The 23568-nt window shown below is 39.2% G+C and overlaps 2 protein-coding genes across 5 annotated transcripts in view; one reads left to right on the top strand and one right to left on the bottom strand.

Moving 5' to 3' along the window:
- LOC119562331 overlaps positions 1-23568 on the bottom strand; it is a 200608-nt gene that overhangs the window by 52283 nt on the left and 124757 nt on the right. The window lies entirely within an intron of this gene.
- On the top strand, positions 13476-19509 carry LOC119562332. Of its 2 annotated transcripts, none has more exons than XM_037875493.1 (2): positions 13476-14123; positions 18410-19509. In XM_037875493.1, exon 2 carries the CDS (start codon positions 18495-18497, stop codon positions 18855-18857), a length of 363 nt encoding a protein of 120 aa, XP_037731421.1. In that variant the 5' UTR covers positions 13476-14123; positions 18410-18494; the 3' UTR covers positions 18858-19509. The 2 variants fall into 2 exon arrangements, with proteins under 2 accessions (XP_037731421.1, XP_037731422.1); XM_037875494.1 differs by having other exon boundaries at positions 18407-19509.

Here is a 23568-nt window from a genome sequence, read left to right as displayed (position 1 = left end):
GATAGAAGGACTCCTAGACTGCATCGACAAGGGTAAGCACTGCTCACTGAGCAGCCACAACTTACCTTGAACGTACTTCTTTTGGGTCCCATGGGTTCTACTGGAAAGCCGTATATGTACATATTTGCGATGGTAGGAATGCATCACAAAAATTATCGTACGAGGACCATAAGCTGTAAGGACACACTGAAGAAGTGCAGAGAGCTGTAACTTCACATGTACATACTTCGACCGATAAATCACCATTTGAGCTTATGTTCGGTGTAAAATTGAACAATGAACCAACCGAGCGTATTGTAAAGCTTTTCAAGGAGGAGATGTGTTCAAATGGGGGATAGATACTCGTTAATCAGCTTAAGGGAGTGCGAGAAGGATGGAGGTATGCTTTAAGCTACTCTGATTTTTTCACTAACACACCTAGCCTATAGCGCCAACTATCTTCTTCCCAGTCGTAAATGACTGCATTCCAGCACCTGTTCTTTCATTATAAAATGGCACCAAAAGCCTGTGCCGAAAGTGTTGAGTCTGTCCATTCCTTTTACACGGGTGCAGGACAAAAATGAATGCACGCGTTGCATGCATCTAGATGCATATATTTTGAATGCACCTAGATGCAACAAACTTGACACATTATGGACGTACTCTTTATTACTGCACTTAGATGCTTTCAAAAATCAAATATCTGTAAGCCATCCCAAGGAATTCTTAAAACTGGATTTCAATTTCATATTTAGCGTCGATTTAGCGTCGCTTGTGAACGGTTGTGTTTACTCTTGTGCTCTGAATTTTTGTCTATTCTGTGATTTTTTGCGAGTGTTTTGTGTTTGTTTATTAACAAAGCTTAGTCTAACCGCTGGGTTAGTGTGTTTAGTGTTTTTTACTAGATCTCCCAATGATTATAGTTATTTTAACATTTCTATTAGTATTGTTTAATCTCTTTGCTTTGTTAGTGTAATTTTACACTCACTAATCTTGCTAAAACTCTTTTATTTCCACTCTCTCTCCCGCTCTATATAACAACTGTAATTTAAACGCTCTCGGAACCTGCCGAATTTCTTGTGTGCTATTCTCTTATTCTCTCTCTCTTGCTTGCTTTACATTGTAACTGTTCGTGCGTAAAGTTGTCAGTGTCCCACAGGCAACGCTCAGTCGATAGAAGATTTATTCTCTCGTGCTCTCTTACATTTAAATTAATACGCGATCTCGCGCTCTTATTTTTTTCGTGTTTTGTGCCTTTGTGGTTTTGGAATTTGATCCCAGTGCCAAATTTACTTGAGGTATTTTTCATATATTATTTTATTTTATTTCATTTCCTTTAAGGGGGAAATACAATTGAAAATTAATTTTTTTCGAAAAAATTTTTTTTGTCTTAATGTACTCTAAATATGTCTGGGAATAAGCCTTTAAAAGCATAAAGCCGTCCGGTACTTATTTTCAAAGTAATACGCAATTTAGTGAGTGCGTGTCAAAGCTGAAATGCGCGTGAGGCGCGCTTACCATGTTCCGGTAAACTTTAAGCGCTTCTACTGAAAAGTCGTGTTTTCAAAGTCGCCGTGCAATGTACAGGTCAGAGATTTCATTTTAATCGAATGCGGTTTCTTGCTTTATGTTTGAAATGAAATTTTCCACAACATGAATAAAAGGATTTTTCATATTTGTTTGTTATAACATGTTTTTTTTACGAGCAAAGTCGAAAAAAAAGTGTGTTTTTTGAAAAAAATTTTTACAACTTCACATTTTTTCATGGAAAAACCATTTTTTTACATATAAAATAATTCATGTTGTGCGCTGTACCTCTAAGATTAATGCCCAGTTGCTGTTTTTTGTTTTAGACGTGATCCTGGGCCTGAAGACTGCACGGCGCAAAGTTCATCCCTCAAAACACGACTCCACATTATTGATCATAAATGGGCCTAATTACAATATTTTTTAAAAAACTTGACTGATTTTCATTGCCCAATAATGTCCTAATAAATTGCAAAAAGAATCGCTAAGATTCATTTAATTCCCTACTTGCAATCCACTCCCAAAGATAGGCCTCATTTTAGGCCTTTTAATTGTATTTCCCCCCTTAAATAGCTCTTGCTTGCTCTAAGAAAAATTGTACTCTTTCGTCTTCAACTAAAGACCCTTTTATTTTCTGCTGGCTCTGCGAATCGACGATGCACGTTAAATGCGCAGGATTTACTGGTAGAGTCAAAGACTTCATTGATCAGAATTCTGGACTCATGTGGTCATGTGGATCCTGCAAGGAAATGGTTGTTGAGATGAGCGGCTTTATGAAGCAGACTCGAGACAGCCTTTTGAATCTCTCTGGTGCTTTTAAACAGCTCAATGAGGGGTTCAATTCCGTTTGTGCCCAATTTAATAATAAAAAATTACTAACTGAGTCGCCTAAACGTAAAAAAACCAGCTTAGCGGCAGTTAATACGGTCACGGTATCCACCCCAAATCCGAACTTGGTGGCTGCAGCAGTCTCTGTTAAGTGAACCTACTGCGCCTATGGATACAGCTGTTGCAGATGAAGTCACTGCTTCTCGAAGTCGGGTGGTAAAAAAACCTTCAGTGCCGGCTACGGTGCCGACCGTACCTATAGGTACAGAAGTTACCGTTTCTGGCTCTCAGCTTAGTGAGGTGCAATCTGTTGCTGGGGGACGTAAGAAATTATCAGTTGTTCCACATAAAAAACAATTATTTGTTTCGAGATTCACCCCAGATACCACATCTGAGGATGTTTTGGAATTTATTCGTGAAAAATTCACATCCGAGAATATTTCAGTTGAACATTTTAGATTTTCATATGCTCGTAGTATATCGTCTTATAAAATATTTGCTCCGCCTGATGTGTTTAATGATAATTTAGTAGTAAAAGAATTTGTTCCCAATAAACCGAGAACAAATAACAGACCTTCCACTGCGCCAAAAAACTAAAAAGTTTATTTTTGGCTTATCAAAATGTTAGGGGACTAAATATGAAGCTACCCAAGCTTTATGCTGACTCCTCTGCATTTACTGCTGATATTTTGGCTTTTACGGAAACTTGGCTGAAACCAGAGATATCTGACAATGAAGTTCTGTCAAACAATTTTAATGCCTATAGGACCGATCGCTCCTCACGTAGGGGAGGCGGTGTGCTGATTGCCGTTAGCACTAGCCTAACATCCGAGAGAATTCACTCTGATACTCCTAATGAAATTGAATTTGTTAGTGTGAAAGTTTCCTTGCAATCATTCTCAATATTTGTTACATGTTCCTATATTCCACCTGGCTCTGATTTAATAATTTATGAGCACCACCTGTCTGCGATAAAATCCGTTCTATCCCTTCTTTCTAACAGTGACCTTTTGATTGTTTTGGGTGACTTTAATCTCCCTGATATTTCTTGGTCTCCTCCTACTGACTCACTAGTCGCTATACCTCTATCCGCCCATGATTTTGTAGATGGTCTTCTAGAATTATCGTTACAGCAAGTAAGCTTTATACGGAATTCATTAAATAGACAACTAGATCTCGTGTTTGTTTCAGACCCGTCTGAAGTCACGGTATCTAGAATTGACGCTCTTGTTGTACCTGAAGACCGATATCATCCAACAATGGAATTGACAATCTGCCTCCCATGCGTTGATACCCTCTCTCCTTTAGTTTCTCAAACTAAAGTGAGATGTTTCCGAAAATGTAACTATAAAAAACTTAACGACATGATTTCTCAATATAATTGGACAGAATTGTACAATTGTATGGATATTGAAAGTGCCACTGAACACTTCTATATAGTGTTAAATACCTTTTTTAATGAATGCGTTCCTGATAGGTTTCCTTCAAAGACAAACAGGTCACCTTGGTTTACCAATGCGCTTCAAAGACTTAAAAACCTTAGGACAAACACTTATAAAAAGTATAAGAAATCGGGTAAGCCATCTGATTTTTCGAAATATGTGGTGGCTCGATCGGATTTTAATGTTCTCAATAGTCATTGCTATTCTATGTATTTAAGTCGATGTAAATTTGAATTTTCAAATGATCCGAAGCAGTTTTATAACTTTGTCATTTGGAATTTTCATCTATTGTAATAAATGGATTTAAGAATAAAATGCAGACTGACGTTATATACACAGATTTTAGTAAGGCCTTTGACTCTGTCAACCACTCTCTTCTCTTATTCAAATTAAATTAGCTTGGGTTTCCATGTAATCTATTAACTTGGATTTCAAGTTATTTAAATGGTAGGACTCAGAGGGTTATATTCAAGAACGCTGCCTCAAAACTGATCTATGTGACATCTGGAGTGCCTCATTTGGGCCCTTTGCTGTTTACTTTGTTTATTAACGATCTTCCCTCTACCATAACACACTTTCGTGTACTAATGTATGCTGATGATGTTAAGCTTTGTTTATCACATAATGATATAGCGTCGGGTTTCAACTTACCGTCAGATATTGATTGTTTTCAGGGATGGTGTGAGTATAACCTTTTAAATTTGAACTGCCTTAAATGCAACGTTATGACTTTTCATAGGGGTACTCCTACTTTTGTTAGTTACTCTCTTCAAAATACGCCACTCGACCGTATATATTCAGTTAATGACTTAGGCGTTCTTCTGGACCCAAAACTTAAATTTGACTGCCACATAATGTCCACTGTCACCAAGGCCATGAGTGTTCTTGGGTTTATAAAGCGTTGGTCAAAAGAATTTGATGACCCTTATACAACCAAATTATTATTTACCTCCCTTGTCCGTCCTATTTTGGAATATTGTTCTTCAGTTTGGAGTCCACAATATCAAGTGCATATTGACCGTATTGAGTCGGTACAAAAAAAATTTCTTCTTTTTGCCCTTCGTAGTTTGAACTGGGATCAAAACATAAGGCTACCTTCCTATCAGAGCAGATTACTATTGCTTAATTTACCTACCCTTGCAAATCGTAGAACAGTGCTTGGTACTATTTTTATGCAAAATCTTATAAGAGGTGATATTGATTCTGTAGAACTTGTAAACCGCCTAACTTTCAATGTTCCTGTTAGACTTACACGAAATTATTATCCCCTAAATTTGCCACGATGTACATCTAATTTTTGTCTGCACGAGCCCTTTCGCGTTCTATGTAATAATTATAACAACCTTTATCATTTAATTTGCACTTCAACTTCTATCCCGGTATTAAAAACTAATATTTTAACTCATTTGCTTCTTTCTTAGATGCTTCTTTTATTTTCATTTGTGTCCCGTCTCTATTTGTTTTTTGTATCTTCCTCGCGAACTCGTATTTTTTGCCCAAATTGATAAAAGGGCCCCGCGCGTAACAAGCACGTGCTTGGTGTCGTTGGGCCACTTGTTTGTACTGCTCGTAGTGCATCAACGTCCATCAATACTATAATACCCGTTACTCGTAGAGTAAAAGGGTATACTAGATTCGTCGCATATATATATTCTTGATCAGGATCACTAGCCGAGTCGATCTAGCCATGTCCGTCTGTCCGTCTGTCCGTCTGTCCGGATGAACGCTGAGTTCTCGGAAACTATAAAAACTAGGCTATTGAGATTAGGCGTGCAGATTCCTGAGCTTCTTACGCAGCTTAAGTTTGTTTCAGCAGAGTGCCACGCCCACTCTAACGCCCACAAACCGCCCAAAACTGTGGCTTCTACAGTTTTGATGCTAGAATAAAGCTTTTAACAGAAATGTATTCTTCTCATCAATACCTATCGATTGACCCAAAAAAAATTTGCCACGCCCACAAACCGCCCACAAGCTTCAAAAAATCGTAAGTATGAACGTGGATATTTCTGAAACTATTAAAGATAGAGAATTGGGATCTCAGATTTAGATTCCGTAGCCTTGTACGCAGCGCAAGTTTGTTACGCGAATATGCCACGCCCACAAACCGCATAAGCCTGTGGCGCCCACAATTTTCATGCTAGATTAAAAATTTTATCAAAAATGTATTGGTCGGTATTGGTAGGTATTGACGAACCTATCGATTGATCCAAAAAAAAATTTGACACGCCCACTCTAACGCCCATAACGCTTAAATCTGTCTACCGCCGGTAGGTGGCGCATTTCAATCTCGCTTTGCTGCTTGCAAAGCTCCATTTCCCTTTGGTCCCTTTAGCTGAGTACCGGGTATCTGATAGTCGAGGTACTCGACTATAGCGTTCTTCCTTGTTTATTTTTTTTTTAATACGTTCCTGTACTTACGACTGGGTTCTTCTAAAGAGCCACTTATAGTCGTTTGTGGTCGTTAGAGTGGGAGTGGCACCCTGATGAAACTAGCGCTACAAAGAAAGTCCCAAAACTAGGTCTTAAAGGACAGACGGACATGGCTAGATCGACTCGACTAGTGATCCTGATCAAGAATATATACACTTTATGGAGTCGGAAACGCTTCCTTCTACCTGTTACATACTTTCCGACGAATCTAGTATCCCTTTTTACTCTACGAGTAACGGGTATAATAAGAATTACATCCAAACTTCTTTAAAACAACGAGGAAAAATGGAAAACGCTTTTTCAGTGTTTGAATAAATACTTTTCATATGATATATCACATATAAAATCGTTTTTTTTAAGTATGATAATTCAGAAAGAGTTATTGATGGTGGTATCTTAAAATATGTTCGCCTACAATGGTCGCAACATGATGTCTTTGTTTCGGTACTTGCTCTTATGTTTTGCTGATTACTATTAAGTTGTAGTAAGACATAAACACACGGAGTTATGATAGAATTGTAAACTAAATTTATTCATCCCTATAACAGCGTATATACAAGTTAAATGCGGTAACGAATAATATTATTCAGTGTAACATTGATAATGCGTTTCTGCCGATGTGTCCTATTTATGATTCGACTGGTCGAAACATCAAGTACGATTAATATGCTGACTTAGCAGTTTAAGGTCCAATAGTCCTGGCCGCCTGGTACTATTATGAGGTTGTAACACGCTGTTTGCTGACAACATAGTGATTGCAGTGGGTGAGTTTTGTTCTTAGTTCTACCATATTGATTCTTCCATTGCACTTTCCGTTCAGCAAGGCGTTACAAATTATTTCAGTCATTTAAGGCTTTATCGACGCGGCAATCCAAACAATCAATCTCTTTTAGTTTCCGAGATCTCAGCGTTCACACGGAGATCGAATCGGCAAGTGACTAAGCAAGAATAATGATCCTGAAAAATAATAATATTATACTTTTTGGGGTCGAAAACGCTACCTTCTACCTGTAACATACTTTACGATAAATTTAGTTTACGAGTTAAAGGTATGAAGATAAAACATCAACTATTTAGATCCTAGCACAAAGGGGGGTACGCAATCTGAGCGATGGCAGAGGTAGCTAATACGTAGAAGAATTCTGTTAGTTGCTATCTTACTGCGAGTGATAGCATAGATGTCTTTGGCAGCAAAGTCGACGACATTGAAACCATAGTTATAGTAGCTCCAGGGGCCTCATCCACGTCACGCATTTGCAGACTTTGACATGTTGGGACTTTTTCTGAAATAACTGGGCTTAATCAACAAAATATCTACAATTTTAGTATTTTTTAATATGTTTGTCTTGTCAGTTGCCAATCAACTTAGACGAATTTGATATGTATTGTCATCGAACTGGTGCATTGATTGTGTATAAATATCTGTGGTGCCAGATAACACCAACAGTCTAAAATATAATCGAGCACTCTAGGCAGATCATATAAAATAAGGTGCTTTCAGTCGGCTGTTTTGGCGAAGAAGTCTCTGAGTCCCGCAACAACGTTTATAAATATGACAGACATCACCACTCCAGAAAACACAGCAGACTTCATTCGTTGGCTGATGTGTTAAACAGTGCTATGGATACATCAGATCTAATATTTTTGTCCATAAACTTGTTGAGGCGCATATAAAAACACAAAAGCATTTCACTTCATATTGAAGTAAAACACTTTGTATCATGTAAATACGAATATGATAATGCTGAAGAAGACGAATTTGAAGCTCCAGTCTATTTTTTTACAGCATTGAAGTAGAAAACGAAAATGATAAATAATTAATATAATAATTAACTTTTCCTATCAACATAAAAATTTCTCACAATATTCTTTTTATACCCGTTACTCGTAGAGTAAAAGGGTATACTAGATTCGTCGGAAAGTATGTAACAGGCAGAAAGAAGCGTTTCCGACCCCATAAAGTATATATATTCTTGATCAGGATCACTAGCCGAGTCGATCTAGCCATGTCCGTCTGTCCGTCTGTCCGTCTGTCTGTCCGTCCGGATGAACGCTGAGATCTCGGAAACTATAAGAGCTAGGCTATTGAGATTAGGCGTGCAGATTCCTGAGCTTCTTACGCAGCGCAAGTTTGTTTCAGCAGAGTGCCACGCCCACTCTAACGCCCACAAGCCGCCCAAAACTGTGGCTCCTACAGTTTTCATGCTAGAATAAAAATTTTAACTGAAATGTCTTGTTCTCATCAATACCTATCGATTGACCCAAAAAAAAGTTTGCCACGCCCACTTGAACGCCCACAAACCGCCCACAAACTTCAAAAAATCATAAATATGAACGCGGATATCTTGGAATCAAAGATTGAGAAATGGGATTTCAGATTTAGATTCCTTAGGCTTAAGCGCAGCGCAATTTTGTCACGCGAATATGCCACGCCCACTAGAACGCCTACAAACCGCCCAAACCTGTGGCGCCCACAATTTTCACGCTAGATCAAAAATTTTAACTGAAATGTATTGGTCTTGTCAATACCTTTCGATTAATCCAAAAAAAACTTTGCCACGCCCACTCTAACGCCCACAACGCTTAAATCTGTCTACCGCCGGTAGGTGGCGCATTTCAATCTCGCTTTGCTGCTTGCATATCTCCATTTTCCTTTGGTCCCTTTAGCTGAGTAACGGGTATCTGATAGTCGAGGTACTCGACTATAGCGTTCTTCCTTGTTTTTTTATAATTTTGGGGGCAGAAGGGGAAAAGAAAGATTCTAGGATTCTAAACTCTAAGCACAAATTGGTGACCAAGTTTAAAAAAACTACACTTCAGTTCTGCAGTAGGGATGCGGTGACAAGGCTCAAGGCAAAAAGCATTTTTAGTTTTTTGTTGTGCCTAAAACGCTGTGCCCCGCTGTTGCCGTCAGCAGAGAAATCGACGCAGCGTAGAAGACTGCCTACCAGTGTTGCCAGATTTTGGGAGACACCATAAGCTAGATTGAAAGAAAAAAAAGCTAGAGTAAGCTAAAAATAAAAATAAAAAAGCTTAAAAATAAGCCAATCATAAAAACATAAAAATAAATGCTTTTAGAATTTTATTTGTATTTATATATTAAAGTATTACGTAGCCACGCCTTAAATTCATCAAAATTTCACCACAAATCGCGGAAATTTTGCTGGTAAGTTTAGTTCGGCATTATTTCTAATTTGTGCAAAATTTCAGTGTGACCAAAACTTATAACCGTAAAACTACCAAAATACGAACAACAAATATGACTTTTGTACGATTAATCGATAAAATTAAAAAACTGGCAATACAATCATAAAACAAAACTTCCCTGCAGTTCCACAATTGAGTTAGGCGCCTAATCGGCACGAAGCCGACTGCGACGTCGGCAGAGCAGCCAGCGACGCCGGCAGAGCTGAGCGCAACGGCGGCAAAGAGACGCGCGTCCGCAAAGAGAACGCACAAAAAGTACTTTTGGGCTCTCCCTCTCTCGCAATGTCTCAGCTGAAGAAATGCGTGTGAGGGCAAGGAGGCCCAGCAATTAAAATAGGTAGACTTTTGTGCACCCTTTCCTTTTGAATAACGCGACATTTTTTCGTAAATGTTAAAGCAACCAATTAAAATAATATGTTTGGGTTTTAAACTATTTGTATTTCTTAAAAAAATGTATATGTTTATTAATATTATTTATTAATATGTGAAGTTTTAAAAATATATTTTTTTACAACGATTTGCATAGTCGGATATGTCTATAAATACCCTGCTTCTAAGTGCAAGATGCATAGACCAAACGGGACATGCCAAAAAAACAGAACAACAACGGATTAGCGGAACCGTTGTTGTTGTTGCTTGTTGTTTTTCTGGAAGGCACGCGCCTTTTTTCGTCTTTTCACTTGCGTTTACTTAAGTGAAGGAGTTAGAAGTGACAGAAATCTACGAGCAATTAACTTTGTCAAATTAAATAGTGTCTTAAAATTGAAATAGAAACAATTCCCAGGTAAGTCGTTCGCAGTCCAACAGTCTGAAAACAGTGAGACTAAAAAACAAGATAATCTATACTTAAAATAAGGGAAATACAAGATTCCCAAAAAAACACGTGGCGGAAAAAAAATATCTGTGAAAAATATTAATTTTTGATGTGAAAAGCAACAAATGGTGCATATAATAAACAAATAAACAAATCTGTGAAAGCATTTAAAAATCTTATTGAGTGCAAAGTTTCTAGGGACAAAAAATAAGAGATGTTTGTTTTTGAAACTTATGTTTGTGGTTAAAATTCGTTAAAAATTAATATTAATAACATTAAACCACAATTCTTACTTTTGTGTACGTAAACAAACGTGGCTATTTAAATAAAAATCTCAAACATCTCTTATTTTCAGTCCCTGGAAAAGTGTTATTTTTTTTCCGCATCTGCAAAACCAATGAATGTTTTAATAAATAATAATAAATACATAAATAGTGTGTGCTATATTTTTCTTAATAATTTTTTACAACAAAATAAAATAAATCAAGTGACCGAAAACAAAAGTTTGCAAATTTCTTCTCGATATTTTTTTAATCTTCTTATATTTTTAGACAAGGCTGAACTTGTTCTGTCCCACAACTTGGAGGGGGCCAAAACAAGAAGAAGCTCAAAGTCTACCCAAATTTCGTCCGCGCCTTGTTAAGTAAGTTTTTATTGGGGCCGAAAGTAACTATTGTTTGTAAGTTTAATTTTTAAATGACTTCTGGGATTTTTACATTGAATACCAAAGATAACACATCTTTTATTATAAATAAAACTTACAAATAATGATTACTTTCGATCACTCGTTTTTATTTTCGTCTCGTTCTATTTTCAAAACTAATTTTTCTTCTAATACTAGATGCAATCGCTCTGGTGGAGCCCTCGGAGCCTCCCGAAAAGGCACTGCAAAAAGCAATGAGGTGCGTGAAAAACCTATGTTGGGCAAAAAAAAAGTCAACGCCGGCCCCAGATGCTGAAGAACCGACGACTCCGATAACACCGGGAACCCCCGAGCTGAAATTTTAAATAAAAATAAATAAAAATAAAAATTACAATTGAAATTATATTTGCTGCTAAGCGCTCAATGGGTGCCGAATGTGTGCCTTTTCTACTGCCTAATCAAGCGCTCAACGTGTGCCGAATGTGTGCCTTTTCTACTGCCTAATCAAGCGCTCAACGTGTGCCGAATGTGTGCCTTTTCTACTGCCTAATCGAGCGCTCAATGGGTGCCGAATGTGTGCCTTTTCTACTGCCTAATCGAGCGCTCAATGGGTGCCGAATGTGTGCCTTTTCTACTGCCTAATCGAGCGCCCAAAGGGGTGCTCAAAAATGCGCCGAATGGGTGCTAGTTTTTAGGCACTGATGAACCCTAGGACATGCCCATGTTAATTTGAGCACCTAATCCCATATAAATTAGGCGCTGAGTGATGAACTTTTTGCAGTGATTGAGTGCCTAATCGGCGCCGAATGGTACTGCAGGGTTGTTTTGCTCTAATTTTTTTAAGCGAAAATAAGCGAAAATAAATTTAAAATAAGCCAGGTTTCAAGCCATAAGCATTTCAACTATTTTGTAAGCTATTTGATTTTAAATAAGCTAAATCTAGCTTAAAATTAGCTAATATGGCAACACTGCTGCCAACATAAACGATCGTGCAACAAAGAGAGGCAGATATTCGGAGGTTCCCTCTCTTTCTTATAATTTCTTATAATCTGCCTGCACTCGGCGCTCTTAGAGACAAATTTCGGCCGACCCATTATTTCTTTGGCGTCTAAAATTTTGGCGGAAAAATTTTCGTGGAGCAGCGACATGGTAATGCCCTAATATTTTAGGAGCATATTGTATATCGAAAAAAAAAAACTAATATTGTTTTATAGAAATAAATTATTTGATTATAGTAAATTATATAGTATATGTTTACTTATTATACATTTTTATAAGAATACATTGTTTTGCTTAGTTATAGAAATTTAGTCCGTTAAAACGGATTTAAATAGTTAAAACATTTTAATATTAACCATTTAAAAAATTTTGTATTGTATTTTTTACTCAAGAAGTAAAAATTATTTAGTCGGATATTTTTCGCTCTAGAAAGGGTATAGGTGCAGTGGCACGCGCCAAAAGCGAAGGGAAAACAAAAGAAATCAAGTAAAGGGGTGAGAGGAAGACTTTGTGCATTCTGATTGAGCGATTGAAAGGGAAGCATCCATTTAAATTGTGTGTGTGAAATCAATTGTGAAATTCAGAATATTTCCAATGAGTTTTCACTTATGAAAATATAGAATTTAAAATATGTACATACATTTTTATTTACTTTTAAATTCATTTTAATTAAATAGTGTTATTTAGATTATCTGTTAAAGGACAATTATTATAGTAAGCCTAGTTTTATGATACGTTATTGGCTTTTTACATTAGTCATTTTGTCTGGTCATTTGTCTGGGTACTCCAAATCCTTGGCCAACGCTCCTAAAAAAATGTATGGGCATATGTTTAAAAAATTCGTTTTATTTGTTTAATTGTATATTTACCTTTTAAAGCTACGTATAACCCTTTGCGGGATTTTTATTGGCACAAAACATTTCATCATCCACTTTCGGCTAACGGAACTCATTAAATACTTTCAAAATGTACGTACTTTAAATTAAGATCAATGCACAACATCTTAAACTTAATGTAACACTTACCTGACTTTATTATTTTAACTTAAAGAAACGATTAAAGTAAATCTGCTGCGCACATTTTAAATGGATGCTTCCCTTTCAATCACTCAAACAGAATGCACCAAGTCTTCCTCTCACCCCTTTACTTGATTTCTCTTGTTTTTTCCTCGCTGTTGGCGCGTGCCACTGCACCTATACCCTTTCTAAAGCGAAAAATATCCGACTATATAATTTTTACTTCTTGAGTAAAAAATACAATACGAATTTTTTTTAAATGTTAATAGCAAAATGTTATAAATACTTAAATCATTTTTAACGGAGTAAATTTTAATACCCTAATTAAAAAATGATATTGTTTGGTCATCTCACTGTTTGTTTTGTTTTCTATGGTCGTTGCGATGCCGACTATCGAAAGCTGCGAGCAGGGGCGTAGCACAGCTGATAATCGCTAATAAATTACCCCCTACAGGTCGGCAAGCAACGATCATACAACAAAATACTAGATTAAAAATAATACTAGATTACCATAAAATACTAACTCTAGATACCAATGTAATAGGGAAGATCTGAAAAAAGGGAGTTGGTAACATTGTTGAATAGAAAAGCTCTTGAAATAAACGCACAATTTACATAGATGACGGCTAAGCAATGTTTTAAATAAAACCAGTGGGTTCGCGAAGTTGCATATTTACTCCTGATTCCTGAGGAAACATTGTCGCCCCCGGGTGGACACACTGGTTCTTGGCCGTCTTCTAAACTTCGGATTTGCGTATTGTTATAAGTTGGCAAATCACCAAGAGTTATATAACAAGTGCACGCGGCCAATTTGCGTTGCGCAACAAATGCATCGGCATCGCACATTGGGTGCATGGTCCAAGATTTGGAGACCCATTTACGCGCCCGTGCAACTTTAATTTCATCTTTCGTCGTTGGAGCGCCCGCACAGCCGGAGCGCAGTACCCACTTACATCTCGGCGTAGACGGAGCTGCGTCCATCTCCTCGCCACAATCTCGTCGGCACCCATAGAGAGGTGCAATAGAAGGTCGTCTTTCGTCGCTGGGGCACCCGGAGAGTGGTGAGCCCCACATACATCATCGTAGAGGGAGCGCATATCGGCTGCGTCCCTAACCTCCATTTCGTCACAGGAGAGTATCAGCGGGCTTCAACCTAACCTCGTCGGAAACACCGAGAAGTACATCCCAATCGCAATCTCATCACAGGAGCGCCTGTACAGCGATCCACATTGTATATGGTACAGTGGCCTACGTAAATATATGCAAACTTTATTTCCATCACTTGCACAAACACATATCATAATTCACTTGGCTTTCAGTCACATACACACACAAAGGCCCATACCCAACACATACACACACACATTCGGTCTTGCTTAATCTGCCTTGCCCCGTTCTTCGCGCGCTCTTTGGTTGTGTCGGTATTTTCGCCTTCCTTGCTCCAATCGCGCATAGCCGACATTCTATCGCTACCAGCAGCATTGCATTGGCATTTGCTTGTTAGAAATAATCTAAAAACGGGAAGTTGCTAGTCACAATGGGTGGAAGTCGGAAACGTTTTGGCAGAACTCCCTCAGCGGAGGACGACACAAACGAATTGCTGGAACAGCTTGAGCGGAATAAGAATCATATAATTCGAATTGAGGCCACAGTTCGTGGTCAAGTACCTCCCCCTAATGCGTGCGAAATGGAATGTCGTTTAGGTATTTTAAATGGATACATCGAAAAGGCGTTCGAGTTACAACAACATTTAGAGGAAATTAATAATGAATTAGCATGTAGAGAGGAGTTAGAAGAATTATGTGTATCCGCAAAGGCATTATTAATGTCAAATTGTAACCGGCCCGAAGGAGAAAGAAATCATTCTTCTTTCGCAAATAATAGTAGTTTAAATTCTTCAGCAAGTCACAGCAGAATACTACCACAAATGAATCTCCCAAAATTCGACGGCAACTATGCCGAGTTCAGGGTTTATGATAATCCGTGCCTAATATACTTTAAAAGTATCTCTCGATTGTTTGAAATCCCAACAATGTAAGCGCCATCCGCCTCGGCGTTACGATCCCTTATCGACACTGTAACTGCTATATATGAATCTCTTCTCCCACTCGGCAACAAGAAAATTCTCGCCAACGCAATGATAATTCACATCGTCATGTCTAGAGTAGATCCCAAAACGCGGTCGCGATGGGAAGAGCAACTTAGTTACGATTCTATTCCGTTATGGAAAGATTGCTCAGAGGCGCTTAATAAACGATATCAACACTTAGCGGCTGAGGAATCCACGACAGGCAGAAAAGCTCCCAAACAGGGGCAGCTAGGGAACAAGCCCAGATATTGCAAAGCGGCATTAGCAGTTTCCCGACCTGTCGAAGAACTTAAGTCGAAATGTTGCTTCTGCAAGTCAGACAACCATTTCATTCAGAGTTGTACATCTTACGCTAACATCTCGGTAGAAGCTCGGTTCAAGTTCTCTAAGAATGCACCACTTTGCATCAATTGTCTACGCAGAGGACATAGTGTCGCAACATGCCAGTCATCTCGATGTCGAATTTGTACGAAGGCTCATCACACACTTCTGCATCGGTATACCTCAACCTCCCAATTACCGTCGGGCAATCAATTGTCATCGCCTATTGACAATCAGGTAGCCCAACAGTCACTAAGTGCCTCGGTTAGTCAGCCTATGCCCCAAAAAGTAGATCACGTCTTACTTGCAACGGCCCTTGTCGAGGTTCAAAGTCAGTCAGGAGCCAAGCTGTGCGCTAGGATTTTGCTAGACTCAGGGTCACAGGTTATTTTATTACGGAGGAATTAGTAAATAATCTGCAATTAAAACGGTACCGGCATGAGGCAAAATTCTCAGGCATTGGGAATTCCGCGTGTTCAGCTAGCTTCGCAGTCCAGACGACAATTGGGTCGCGATTAAACTCCTTCGAAGCGGCAGTTGAATGCATAATTTTACCGTCGATCTCAGGGTATCGTCCAGAAGCAACAGCAATATCTTCCGATTGGATTCGTAATGATATCTCCTTAGCAGACCCTTACTTTTACAAGCCCAAAAGCGTCGACATGCTGATCGGCGCTGAAAAGTTTTTCGACTTGCTTAGGGAAGGACAAATACGTCACAAGCACTCAGGTCCACGACGACGACGACGGTTTCTGTCCTTAGAACGGCGTATGAAAGGAAACCCAACAAATCATTCGTTGTATATCCAGTTTATGAAGGAATATTTAGCTCTCGGTCACATGGAGGCTACAGATAATAGGATACCCAACGAGCCTCATTATTTTATACCGTATCAGTGCATTCTCCGACCTGAAAGCTCTTTGACTAAATTAAGAGTCGTATTCGACGCGTCGTGCAAAACCACTTCCCAAATTTCATTGAATGAAATTCTCTTGGTAGGGCCAACAATTCAGCCTTGCCTGTATGCCACGCTGCTTAAATTCCGGTTCCATAAGTTTGCTATGTCGGCAGACATTACTAAAATGTACAGACAAGTGGTATTAGATGAGGCCCATAGAAAGTTCCAGTTAATTATATGGCGCGAGACCCCGCAAGACCCTCTACAAATTTATCGCTTAACACCGTTACGTATGGTACGGCAAGTGCTCTTTTCCTTGCAATACGGTGTTTGAAGCAGCTTATCGAGATCTACTCCGATTCTCTTCCCTTAGCTTCACAGGCTCTAGCAAATGATTTTTACGTCGATGACTTGTTAACAGGGGCCGATTCCATCCGTGAGTTAAGGAAATTGCAAGGGGAAATCACAGAGATTTTAGATTCCGCAGAGTTCGTCTTGGCTAAGTGGGCGTCGAATTGTACCCCCAACGAACGACAGGTCGCCGAGTCAGAAGTCCTTATTGGAGAAGACGCCGATACGAAAACTTTGGGTCTCACTTGGAGTCCAAAACAGGATACGTTCAAATTCAACGCCCAGAATCTACAGCTTGAAGACCCACCCACAAAGCGATCCATGCTTTCATTTGCAGCGCGGCTGTTCGATCCGTTAGGACTCATTTGCCCTATCGTTACCCTTGCAAAGATATTAATTCAAAAACTCTGGTCGCTACAAATTGGATGGGACGACGAAATACCCGCCGACGTACTGCATCGTTGGAAGACGGTGTCATCTTGCTTTACAGATTTAGAAACATTAAACATCCCTCGGCATGTCGGAACTCAGTTTGGCGGCACTTATCAAATCCACGGATTTGCGGACGCGTCAGAAGATGCTTACGGTTGTTGTCTGTACGTAAGGTCAGTGACCTCAGAGGGGATAAAAGTTAGGTTGCTAACAGCCAAATCCAGGGTAGCACCGATCAATAGACTTAGTATTCCACGACTAGAACTCTGTGCGGCTCACCTCTTAGCGAAGTTATGGAGTGATGTGCAAACGCTTAATCTTTACCGCGTCGAGCGGGTTACTATGTGGTCGGATTCTGAAGTTGTTCTCTTTTGGTTGCGCACTCATCTGTCAAAACTTAAAACATTCGTCGCAAATAGGGTTTCGGCTATTCACGAACTGGCTCCAACTGCAGTCTGGCGACACGTCCCGACTAACTTCAATCCAGCGGACCTACCTCCTCGAGGGACTACGGTCAAAGATCTCGATACGACGCTATGGTTTGAAGGCCCTTCGTTTTTGTCCACGGACTCGACTCATTGGCCAGTTAATCAGCACTTGGCTGACACGCCCCTCGAAAGCCAACTCGAAATGAAAACGCCAGTAATCGCCCATACGGTTGCTGTTGTCTCAAATCATCCGCTGCTACAAGTAGTTGAAAATTCTTCTTCCTATGTGAAGGTTGTGAGAATTACAACATTAATCTTTCGTTTTGTTTACGGCAGGGCCTGGAAATTGTGGAACGACCACGTCCTATCAGCCACCGAGCTTAGTTTTTCGTTCTCTTATATTGCGCAGGCTGTTCAACGTGAATCGTTTGCAGACGAATTCAATAAATTAAAGAAATTTTGCCATTACCCAGTTCTTACCAAAAACTTAGCCCATTTATCAGCAACGAAACTTTCGGAACCCGTACTTTAACATTGGTGCGAGTGGGCGGTCGACTAGCGTACGCGGATCTAAAACCCAGTGCCAAATTTCCAATATTAATGCCTAAAGGGAATCGTTTTGTCAAATTGTACATCGAGCACCTGCACTATGCTAATTGCCATGCAGGACCACGAGCACTAGTCGGCCTGCTTCAGCAGACAATTTGGTTGATCAATGCACGACTGTTGTGCTGTTGTGCGCCGATGCACGCACTTTTTCCGGTATAAGCCGCGGTTAATGTCGCAAGTAATGGGAAACCTGCCTCTTGACCGTGTTAGAATTAGTCGACCCTGTAGAATAAGCGGAGTCGATCTCTTAGGTCCAATCCGAGGGTCGCTAGGAGTGCGTGGCAAGGCAGCTTTAAAAATGTATGTCGCAGTATTCATATGTTTTTCAACGAAAGCGGTTCACCTAGAACTATTGAAGGATCTCACTTCTAACTCATTTATCCTCTGTCTCAGCAGATTTGTTGGGCGGCGCGGCCCGCTCGATCGACTGTACTGCGACAATGCAACCAATTTTGTTGGTTCCTCACGGCTGCTTCAGAAGATGGCCTCCGATGTCCGCAGCACACTGGGAACGTACGGCGTCCATCACCAGGTTGAGTTCGTCTTCATTCCGCCCCGGTCGCCTCATTTCGGGGGCCTATGGGAGGCCGCCGTCAAGTCCGCCAAACACCTCTTTTTGAGGGCCGTCGGAAACGCCTTGCTGAAGGAGGACGAAGTCCAGACGATCCTGGTTGAAGTGGAAGCCGTGCTTAACTCGCGTCCGCTAGTAGTTGACAGCAGCAACCCTAACGACGGAGAGGCTATTACTCCAGCCCATTTTCTGGTAGGCACCACGCTCGCTGCTCTACCCCCAGGATCGGCACCTCCTCGTCCGGACGACGACCTAACTCATCTACAACGTTGACAGCTTATATCAGCCATCAAGCGACGGTTTTGGCGAGACTGGTCCCGTGACTACATAGCGGGGCTGCAGCAAAGAGTTAAGTGGACAAAGGAATCGGCCAACCTTCTACCAGGAACCATCGTCGTCATCAAAGAGGACAATTTACCGCCCCAGAAGTGGCTGCTCGGCAGAGTCACCGAAGTCTAGTAAAAACCAAGCAAGGCGTATACAAACGATCAGTACATCATCTGGCACCTCTTCCCATTAATTAAAGGCGCTTCAACGCGGGTGATGTTTGGTCATCTCACTGTTTGTTTTGTTTTCTATAATCGTTGCGATGCCGACTATCGAAAGCTGCGAGCAGGGGCGTAGCACAGCTGATAATCGCTAATAAATTACCCCCTACAGGTCGGCAAGCAACGATCATACAACAAAATACTAGATTAAAAATAATACTAGATTACCATAAAGTTCTAACTCTAGATACCAATGTAATGGGGAAGATCTGAAAAAAGGGAGTTGGTAACATTGTTGAATAGAAAAGCTCTTGAAATAAACGCACAATTTACATAGATGACGGCTAAGCAATGTTTTAAATAAAACCAGTGGGTTCGCGAAGTTGCATATTTACTCCTGCTTCCTGAGCAAACAGACATTGTAATAATGATGTATAATACGTAAACATAACATTATAAGTAAATTCAATTTATTTAAATATACCATAATCAAATATTTTACTTTTATAAAAAACTAGTTGTTTTTTTTATTGTAAGACGATTTTGGAAGTATGGCTATTTTCTAAAGTTTCGGGCGATTTTTTTTCTGATTGTTGGTTTGTGCAACAGGGGTCGATGCCGGAGGCGGTTTTTATAATCAAATAATTTACTTTTATAAAACAATATTAGTTGTTTTTTATTGTAAGGTGACTTTTAAAGAATGGATATTTTCTAAAGTTTCAGGCGATTTTTTTTCTGATTGTAGGTTTGTGCTCCAGAGGTCGATGGCGAAAGGGGTTTCTTAGCCTGCTTGCTCCATGACGTAGGAATAAGCGTGAGCAGGGCGGGAGAGCAAGATCGTGCTCTCTGGCTTTCGGTGGTCAGTGGAGCTGCTATGCTCTTTGCCGGAATTTTTTCAACTACTATATCGGGGGTTAATAAGTATTTGTGTTGAAAGTTTTCTAAATTCCATTAAATTTATTTAAAGAATTCATTTGTTTTTATAAAACATTTAAATAGCTTTAAACGGCACTAAAACAGATTAAGCGTTTTTTCCCTAATATTGGATTACTCTAGCATTTATAATTTTTTTTTAATTTTTGCGGAGCCTTCGCATAAAGACATCCGCTGGCTACGGTTTTCGGTGGTATAAAGTTGATACCGCAACATATATTTCAAAAAATTGGGGGAGGTAGGTAGTGATAGTTAAGGGGCAAGGATAGTTTTTGGCCCTAGCGGCTAAACGATTCTTTTAAAATGAGATCCGTTTTAAATGAAGATACTTTTGAGCACTAGAGGGGGACACTAATTTGAGCTTAAAACGCCATCAGATGTAGAAGTTATAAATAAATATAATAATATAAATAAATAACTAAAATATTTTTGTTCTGTTTGAGACACTTTATAGCACATTGGTCGCTCGAGGGGTATTTTTAACGTCAATTTTTTCTGAATCGAAATTTTGTGGTAAATGCGTACCTGTTTTAGTTTTTATACCCGTTACTCGTAGAGTAAAAGGGTATACTAGGTTCGTCGGAAAGTATGTAACAGGCAGAAGGAAGCGTTCCGACCCCATAACGTATATATATTCTTGATCAGGATCACTAGCCGAGTCGATCTAGCCACGTCCGTCTGTCCGTCCGTCCGAATGAACGCTGAGATCTCGGAAACTATAAGAGCTATTGGGACTTGGCGTGCAGATTCCTGAGCTTCTTACGCAGCGCAAGTTTGTTTCAGCAAAGTACAACGCCCACTCTAACGCCCACAGGCCGCCCAAAACAGTGGCTAGAATATAAATTTTACCTGAAATGTATTGTTCTCATTAATACCTATCCATTGACCTAAAAAAAGGTTTGCCCACTTAAACGCCCACAAACTTCAAAAAATCGTACATATGAACGTCGATACTATCAAAGATAGTGAATTGGGATCTCAAATTTAGATTCCGTAGCCTTGTACGCAGCGCAAGTTTGTTACGCGAATATGCCACGCCCACTCTAACGCCCACAAACCGCCCAAGCCTGTGGCGCCCACAATTATCATGCTAGGTGTTGACGAGACCAATACATTTCAGTTCAAATTTTGTATCTAGCATGGAAATTGTGGGCGCCACAGGCTTGGGCGGTATGTGGGCGTGGCATATTCGCGTAACAAACTTGCGCTGCGTACAAAGCTACGGAATCTAAATTTGAGATCCCGAATCTCTATCTTTGATAGTTTCCGAGATATCCACGTTCATACTTACGATTTTTTGAAGTTTGTGGGCGGTTTGTGGGCGTTAAAGTGGGCGTTGCAAACTTTTTTTTGAGTCAATCGATAGGTATTGATGAGAACAATACATTTCAGTTAACATTTTTATTCTAGCATCAAAACTGTAGGAGCCACCGTTTTGGGCGGTTTGTGGGCGTTAAATTAACAATAATATGAATTTGGTATGTACAACGTACATTTGCAATTTTAATATCAAATTAACAATAATATCAATTTGATATTCTTAACATTCAACCTATAACAATGTAAATTTGACAGTATAATATCAATTTAAGAATAATATCAATTTGATACTCCTAGATTTCTATCTACAACAACCTAAATTTTATATTTAATATTGTATTATATTTAATATATCCAATTTACAACAACAATATTTACAAAAATTGATACGGCTATAATGTAAAAATTATACTACCGAAATTGATTCTGGATTTCATCAAATTGACCATCATATCATATCAGTTTTTCTTTGTCTGCAAATAAAGTGGCCAGAAACCCCAAAGTGCAGGGGCTGGAAAAAAATTGTCAGCCAGGTCGTGCCTGTTAGTGTCTTATGTGGGCACAACCATAACTTTTCAGCGAATCAGACACCTAGGCACAGTATCAGATATCAGACTGGAAATCTCTGGACATCTTCAATGGTAGCGATCACGAGTACATCTCCTTTATCTGCACTGCACTGCCTAAGAAAATAAAATTAACCTCCGTACGTTGGTTAATACTGAAATTCAATTTTTCAGCAGCGATTCGGTACCGGACTAACAATGCAAAGCTACCATAAGTAAAACAAGGAAGAACGCTATAGTTGAATACCTCGACCATCAGATACACGTTACTTAGGTAAAGGGACCAATGGAAGAAAGAGATATGCAAGCAGCAAAGCGAGATTGTAATGCGCAACCTACCCTATCCGGGGGTCGGATACGCTTCCTTCCTTACATACTTTACGACGGATCTAGTATACCCTTTTACTCTACGAGTAATTGGGTGAACTTCCGTTAGCTCCAACGCCCGATTTCGTCCAAACTTTCAATATTTACGTTATTTGGGGTCCTTATTACGCGAAAAATAGTCAAAGTTGGCGCAAATAACGGGATCATGGAAAATAACGGTAAAAACTGTTTAATAAGATTACATTTTCACAAGGTTTGAAAATAATAAACCGTTGGAGCACACTTGCATCATTTTGCCCGATATATCGCACGAAAGCTTGTTGTTATATCGGCGTGTCGATATCGATATCGATGTCACTCGTTGTTTAAGTGATGGTGAGACTAAAATAGAGAACGACATTAAAATTTGTAAGAACACGAAATTAAAATAATAATAAAGTTTTAAAATCGCCGCGATTTTTGTTTAAAATATTTTTTGCCTGCGGTGCTTTTCTTTCTCGGGTCTTAGTACTATCTTCGGTATGTATGTCTGTACCTGATTTTTTTTTAGTTGTATATTTCGCTAAATGGGAAAAAGGAACATAAACACGATATATCGGAGAAAAAGCCGAAAAAGGTCCATCACCTAAAATTCTGTTATCGATTAATCGTAACTATCTGACGTCATTTTTATGATTTTCCTTATATTTTCGGAAAAACCAGCAAAAAACCAAAAACTTTACGGATTTTACCGTTATTTTCCAAGATCCCGTTATTTGGGCCAACTATTTTTTCACGTAATCAGGACCCGAAAACACGTCGATATGGAAAATTTGAACAAAATCGGGCGTTGGAGCTAAACGGAAGTTTATCCGTATAATTAAATCTATTTCACCATAGATTTTGTCAAAATATGGCTTGTTTTTAACTTTAAAATTATACATGCCTCAGTCCTTATCGTTTTTTTTCAGTTTTTGCGATATCATCAGACGCTTTACATTCACTAAATTGTAAGAAAAAATTCCACATATTCAAAGTTGGCCGAGTTGTAGCTCAATGTATCTTATTCATTCATTCGGAAAAATTGAAGGATGACATTATAGCTGTAAACAAAATATACATCACCTAAATTGGTTAGGTGCTACTCCAAATATAAATTCAAGCTTGCAGATACCAACAAAATTTTCTCAAAAAAAATTTTAAAAAAGTCACCCTAACAAATTTTTAAACTTCTTTTTTTGATTTAGTGGCCCAACTCTACTAGGATCTGACATTATCCTTTTTGTGTAATCATAATAATCATTAATAATTACCATATTAAGGGCATCCGCCTCCCTCATTAATGTATGCGGGTTTAACGAAAATTATCAT

The sequence above is a fragment of the Drosophila subpulchrella genome, unplaced genomic scaffold (genome assembly GCF_014743375.2).
Source record: "Drosophila subpulchrella strain 33 F10 #4 breed RU33 unplaced genomic scaffold, RU_Dsub_v1.1 Primary Assembly Seq422, whole genome shotgun sequence".
In the NCBI taxonomy this organism is placed as follows: Eukaryota; Metazoa; Arthropoda; class Insecta; order Diptera; family Drosophilidae; genus Drosophila; species Drosophila subpulchrella.
Note: the sequence above shows the minus strand (reverse complement) of the source record. Positions and strands in the feature narration are given on the sequence as shown.